Source organism: Rana temporaria, chromosome 6 (assembly GCF_905171775.1).
Source record: "Rana temporaria chromosome 6, aRanTem1.1, whole genome shotgun sequence".
Classification (NCBI taxonomy): domain Eukaryota; kingdom Metazoa; phylum Chordata; class Amphibia; order Anura; family Ranidae; genus Rana; species Rana temporaria.
Genome location: NC_053494.1, coordinates 14,085,477 through 14,092,739, shown reverse-complemented (window position 1 = coordinate 14,092,739; position 7,263 = coordinate 14,085,477). Strand labels below are relative to the sequence as shown.

Below are 7,263 nucleotides of genomic sequence, written 5' to 3'. Positions count from 1 at the left end.
AGTACAAGTACTGATACTTTTTTTCAAGTACTCGCCGATATCGAATACCGATACTTTTTTTTTATGTCATGTGACAGTGGCGGTATTTGTTTTTATTTTTTAGTTTTTTTAACACAATTTTTATTTTTTACAATTTTTTTTTTTACAGTGATTTTTTTTAAGGGGGGCTCTCCATCCTGACAAATTAAGGGGGGAGAGCGGAGAAGACGGCACGGGGGGAGAGCGGCACGGAGGGGGGAGTAGACTGCCCAGAGGAAGAGCGACACAGAGGGGGAGAAGGCGGCACGGAGGGGGGAGAAGACTGCACGGGGGGAGAGCGGCACAGAGGGGGAGAAGACTGCACAGGGGGGGAGAGCGACATGGAGGGGGAGAAGACTGCACGGAGGGGGAGAAGACTGCACGGGGGGAGAGCGGCACAGAGGGGGAGAAGACTGCACAGGGGGGGAGAAGACTGCACAGGGGGAGAGCGACACGGAGAGGGGGAAGACTGCACAGGGGGAGAGCGGCACTGAGGGGGAGAAGACTGCATGGGGGAGAGCGGCACGGAGGGGGGAGAAGACTGCATGGTGGGAGAGCGGCATGGAGGGGGAGAAGACTGCACGGTGGGAGAGCGGCACGGAGGGGGGAGAAGACTGCATGGGGGGAGAGTGGCATGGAGGGGGGAGAAGACTGCAAAGGGGGAGAGCAGCACAGGGGGAGAGCGGCACGGAGGGGGAGAAGACTGCACAGTGGGAGAGCGGCATGTAGGGGGAGAAGACTGCATGGGGGGAGAGCGGCACAGAGGGGGAGAAAACTGCATGGGGGAGAGCGGCATGAGTGAGTGAGTGAGTGAGAAACTTATATAGCCCAGCACATGCAAACTGAATCGCCTCTGGGCATGGAGGGGGGAGAAGACTGCACAGGGGTCTTAACAGACCTCTGACATCTCCCCTTTAAGACAGAGAAAGGGACTAGGGACACAGATTCCCCAGTCCCTTTCTCTGCAGCCTCAGCTGAAATGAATGGAGAGAAGCTCCTATCCATTCATAAACTGAATGATTGTAAACACAGGTTACGATGCTCAGTTATGTGAATGGACAGAGTCAGTGATCAAAAGGTAGGAGCCGCTCTCCATCCTGACAAATTGAGGGGGGAGAGCGGCATGGAGGGGGGAGAAGACGGCACGGGGGAGAGCGGCACGGAGGGGAGAGTAGACTGCCCAGAGAAAGAGCGACATGAAGGGCGAGAAGACGACACTGGGGAGAGCGGCACGGAGGGGGGAGAAGACTGCACGGAGGGAGAGCGGCACGGAGGGGTAGAAGACTGCACGGGGGAGAGCGGCACGGAGGGGGAGAAGACTGCACAGGGGGAGAGCGGCACAGAGGGGGAGAAGACTGCACAGGGGGAGAGCGGCACAGAGGGGGAGAAGACTGCACAGGGGGAGAGCGGCACAGAGGGGGAGAAGACTGCACAGGGGGAGAGCGGCACAGAGGGGGAGAAGACTGCACAGGGGGAGAGCAGCACGGAGGGGGGAGAAGACTGCACGGGGGAGAGCGGCACGGAGGGGGGAGAAGACTGCACGGGGGAGAGCGGCACGGAGGGGGGAGAAGACTGCACGGGGGGAGAGCGGCACGGAGGGGGAGAAGACTGCATGGGGGAGAGCAGCACGGAGGGGGAGAAGACTGCACAGGGGGAGAGCGGCATAAAGGGGGAGAAGACTGCATGGGGGGAGAGCGGCACAGAGGGGGAGAAGACTGCATGGGGGAGAGCGGCATGAGTGAGTGAGTGAGTGAGAAACTTATATAGCGCAGCACATGCGAACTGAATCGCCTCTGGGCATGGAGGGGGAGAAGACTGCACGGGGGAGAGAGGCCCGGAGGGGGAGAAGACAACACTGGGGGAGAGCGTCACGAAGGGGGAGAAGACAACACAGGGGGAGAAGACAACACAGGGGGAGAAGACAGCACAGAGAAGACTTGTAACTCCCCCCACCACCCGATACCTGACTGCCCAGGTATCGGGTGAAGCATCGGAGCATTTCCCCCAAGTACAAGTACTAGGGAAATGCTCGGTATCGGTACCGATACTAGTATCGGTATCGGGACATCCCTAGTTCATGGTTTAAGACCCTCTGTTACCAAAGTAACCACTTCTTGGTTACGGTAACAGTACCATATTATGGTATGTGGTATTAGGTTGTAATCAATCTCATTGTGGATTTGATTGGAGAGGATCCGTCTATTCCTTCTTCTTTCTTACACCAAGATACACTGCCTAAAATTTCAGAGTAAAAATGTCATTGCATAGGTGTCAAGGAGAACCACCAGGACAAACTTAGGAAAGGCCAAAGGTCATACCACCACTGTTACTTAAGCCCCGCACACATGATCAGAATATCGTACAAAAAATATTGCTTTTTTCAAAAACACATTTCTTTATCAGTTTAGGCTAATACGTATTCTTCTATATATTTTTGGTAAAAAAAAAATTGCAATAAGCATATTTTGATTGTTTTGTGCAAAAGTTGTAGTCTACAAAATAAGGGATAGATTTATGGCATTTTAATTTTTTTTTTTTTTAATAGTGGCGTCGATCTGTGATTTTTAGCGGGACTGCGACATTGCGGTGGACAGATCAAACACTTTTGAAATATTTTTGGGACCATTGACATTTATACAGCGATCAGAGCTAAAAATAGCCACTGATTACTGTAATGTCACTGGCAGGAAAGGGGTTAACACTATGGTGTGATCAAGGTGTTAAATGTGTTCCCTCACTGTTTTTTTTTGTGGGGAGATGGAACTGACTAGAGGAGAAGCCAGACGATTTGTCTCTCCTCTCCTGACAGAACTGAGATTTGTGGGTTTACACCCACAAATGCCCGTTCTGTGTCTCGTGTCCGCAATCGCATGTGACCGGCAGCCATCGCAACCGCCAGCCACGCGCATCGCCTCCCCCGTGCCTGCTTTAGCTGTTTAAAGGGTCAACGTATAGCTACTGCGATTTGCGGGGGAGAGTTTTTCCCAGAAGTTTTTTTTTTCTGGTGACAAATGTCACCAGACTGATGGTCAGCATAATTCAACATACCTCCTCTGAGCCCAGATCATCTCGTACATGCCCCCCCCCTGGCTGTGACTGGACAGTGAAAGAAGAAGCAGCATGTTAATTAGCACATGAACTGATGATGATTCTTCTACCTGTCACTCTCTAGCCCAGGGACTAGTACAGGGACTGCAAGAGGCCAATACAAGGTCACATTCAGTTACTTACATTGCTTTGTATTTAAAATATATATTTAAGTTTGTATTAATGATTACAGAGCTGTAATACATTGTATTTTTATATCTTTCTAGACTTAAAGCGGAGTTCCACCCAAAAGTGGAACTTCCGCCTAATCCACTCCTCGCCCCCTTACATGCCACATTTGGCATGTAATTTTTTTTTGGGGGGGGGGTGGGGGCTTTAGGAGGAGTGGGACTTCCTGTCCCACTTCCTCCTTCTGCCGAGGGGCTGCTAAGGCAAATAGTCAGATCGCCTTTTGGCAGCCCCTCCTTGTAGGCGATCGCCTGGGACACGTGACCGGTCCCAGGCGATCGCCTGTCCAATCGGATGGCGCAGTGCCGCTCGCGCATGCGCAGTGGGTGCCTGGCCGTGAAGCCGAAAGCTGTCACGGCCAGGTGCCCACACTTGGAATGAAGACTTTATAACAGCACAAAGGTCAGCTGCGACGCGCAGGCCGGGGCTCCGCTTCTCTCCCCCCTCTCCGGCCGGTGTGTCGCTGGAACGTGGAGCAGGTGAGTGTATGTTTATTAAAAGCCAACAGCTACACTTTTTGTAGCTGCTGACTTTTAATAAACATAAAAAAAATGACTGGAACACCCCTTTAAGATAATTAAATCTCCATGTCCCAAGATATTTGTATAATAGAGCATCCTGGAACCTTCCTTAAAGGGCTCCAGGGGTACTCTGTAGGTGTGGTATAAACATACACCTACCTCTAAGTTTAGCAGTTAATAATAATAAATATCCTGAAAACAAGTTATTATTTACATTTTTTAAATGTAAAAAAAGACAGCCTGTTACAGAACTCTGGAAGCTGTGTATAAAAAAGGCAGACAGAGGGTAAAGGACTGGTTGTGGTGTCCCTGCAGTTGATCTCTTCCTATTACTGACTTCCCATGCCTTGTTCTGCACTGTGTCTCTGTATGAAGTCGGCCATCTTGTCATAATCATGTCAGAGCCTCCAGTGAGGAGAACAGTGGGTAGCACAGTAGTGACATCACCAAATATCACTCCAGATCTTCAGACTAGCAGTCAGGGGCAGAAGTGCCTTAGATCTCTCAATGCAGATATAAAGCTACAAGACCGTTGTCACAGGAGTGCACTGCTATTTTTTAGGAGAAGTTTAAGACAAATTATATTTTTTTTAAAGGTACTAGTTAGGCACTATTAACATTTCTAAATGTTCTGTATAGCATAAAAATCTTCACTTTTTGTTTTTGTTCTTACCAGTACCAACATCGGTGCAGCTGACCTTTGTGCCGTTATAAAGTTTGAGGAGAGGGTGACACTAAGTTCAGCATTCAGATGCAGGAATCTGACACACCCAGAGAGCAAAGATCGAGTTGCTCCTGGTAAGTATTATACGTGTATTTCAATAGGCTGTCTTTATATAATTTTTTTTTCTTTTTGGTCACAAGGTCACTATGAGGAATTCAGAGATGTCCCACAATTAGAATCACCTTTTCCTATTCTTAGGAGAATGTAACAATATTAAAGTTGAAAATTAAATATGGACACCTCATATGTGACCTGCTTAGTACTACACTTTAGGTTATAATTCTGACACAACCACTTTTGGGCAAAGTAAAAGCAGCATGAAGGTGTTCGGTGAAGGTGGTGGTGAAGGTGTGAAGGAGTCTGATGGGGTCACACATCTGGTAGAAGGACAGACGTCCCTCATCATAATCCAGATAGATCCCCACAGTTTGCACAAGAGAATCAGAAACAATGGTTTTATGTACATCATTATGACTAGCTATAAGATCGCTGAAAAACTGTAAAGCCCATGACTTGTCATTGAAACCAATAGCCCATGACTTGACATTGAAATCAATAGCCTGTGGCGTTTCAGTCCAACGATGCAGACCTAAATTTCTCTTGTTATCAATACCCTGTGACTTTTTTTTCATATAAAAAGACGTTGAATGCCCCACAACCTTCTTCTCTATGTTATAGGCAGTTACCCCTACCAGCCATTCCTCTGCTCCGCTCACATCCACCTCCCAGTAATGTTTCCCTGCCGAGAAGCTGCAGGAACTTAACACCTGAACACCCCTAATTATCTCTGGACCAATTAGATTTTTCTGGTAGTTATCCTTATAGGCAACCGATCTGAGATCCGGTGATATAGTAATTACACTATTGGCTGTATTTTGATTCAGGAGAACATCTAAATTTTCTGTCTCTAAGAACTTTAGCGTTTTCTTCAGGTGTTTTGAATTTTCCTTAAATAGGTAAAGTCCTCTGTGTAACACCAGCGAGATCGTCACCTCATCCAGGCATCCAGCATCGCTCACGTCACTGTTGATATCACCACTAATACTTATGTCGCCATTTTTTAGTTTTGTCTTCAAAAAAGTCATTTGATCTGTAATATCAAGGCACTCTTCTATGTCATAAACAGCCATGCGCAGCTTTTCCTTCTGTAGCTTTAGCTTTTTGATCAAATTGGAGACTGACAGTGAAGTATGTTCTTTTTGTCTGGAGACCTCGGTCAAGACTCTCTTCTCTTCGTCATCCAGATGTCTTCTCATGTCTCTAAACAGATCAGAGACTCTCCCAGAGACTTCAGTTGATTTTTTTTCTTCCTTTATGTAATGGTTTTCCAAATTTTGGATTCTCATCTCAATCTCTTGTTTGTCATGGGTCAGTTTCACCCTATCTTCTTTCAGGTTTTTTTTCTTATTCTCGTAGGCTTCATTGAGAAGTACCATCTTGTGCCCCACATGTTCTCCAGCGACCCAGCAGGACATACAGATACAAACATTATCCTGTGTACAGTAATACTTCAGGATCTCCTTGTGTATGGGGCATTTAATGTCTGCAAAGGACGTGGTGGGTTCAGTTACAACATGACTCGCAGACTTATTATGAGCCATCAGATGTTTCTCACACAATGAGTTCTCACATTGTAGACATGTCTTGTAAGCCAGTACAGGGGAGTCCAGGCAGTATGTACAGAAGATGTCTGCCTTTTCAGTTTTTGGTAGAGTCGATTTGAAATACTCCAAGATGTTATAAAGCTTCCTGTTTATTTCCAGCACAGGGCGTACTGCAAATTCCACCCTGCACTCCGGACAGGAATAAACTCCAGACCCCTCCTGTGTATCCAGAGTAGCACTAATACAATCCCGGCAGAAGTTGTGTCCACATTTCAGTGACACCGGCTCTGTATAAAGGTTCAGGCAGATGGAACAGCTCAGTTCACCTCCTAGTGCAGCAGACGCCATTCTGAATATGAAGATATGGAAAGAATCTCCTGCTTTCTCTTAGCTTCTGGAATAAGAAACTAAATGAACCTTTCTCGTATCTTAGTTAACAAAGCAGAAAATGACTCGCCCTTCTACGCAAACAGTCAGAAACTGAGCTGCAACGCCCAGCATGTCAAGATCACCTTTGATCCCTAAGCATTTGTTATGTGGAAATCATGCTGTATGTGCAAGAAACACATTTCTTCCTAATCTGACTTAATGTATAAAATAAAAAAATTAATAATATTTAACTATTCACTTCTGAAAGCTTTTTATTTTGATTTATTTCTTTCCTTCTACTAGTTTTTCCTGTATGAAATAGCTGCTGTACTCTAAAACAATAGTCCCCAAATGTTATTTTGGAGGTAAACATGCAAGAGACCTGGATTGGACAGAAGTTCCCGCCAAGCTGTCCAGATCCCACCCAGCTTCTTCTCAAGAAAGTATATGTACATACCTGCCTTTGAGAAAGTCTCCGCCATATTGTGTCACATATACAGTACTCCAGGCCAGAGGCCCAACCTCTTCACAATACATATTCCCGGCCGGAGCCCCCTAGGATTACAGAATATACACTCAAGGTGCATTTTGAACTTTTTACTAATAATAACTCATATGTCAAACTGGCAGAATTACATCTCTTCCTCTGTACAGTGTATAACACAATAATTTCATATCTCAATTCTTTCTCCATTTCCAGTGCGCAGCACTCCAATGAAATTAACACGAAAAACTTAAATACAGCTATTAT

General features: G+C 46.6%; 1 protein-coding gene across 1 annotated transcript; it reads right to left on the bottom strand.

The window, feature by feature from the left end:
* Positions 1-4,808: 4,808 nt before the first annotated feature.
* LOC120944354 (E3 ubiquitin-protein ligase TRIM62-like) lies at positions 4,809-6,491 on the bottom strand. The gene has a single exon (XM_040358406.1). The coding sequence runs from the start codon at positions 6,489-6,491 to the stop codon at positions 4,809-4,811; it is 1,683 nt and encodes a 560-aa protein (XP_040214340.1).
* Positions 6,492-7,263: the final 772 nt, after the last annotated feature.

What these genes read in the sequence shown, in the direction of transcription:
- LOC120944354 (XM_040358406.1), bottom strand. Translation starts at nt 6,491, where the DNA reads ATGGCGTCTGCTGCACTAGGAGGTGAACTGAGCTGTTCCATCTGCCTG.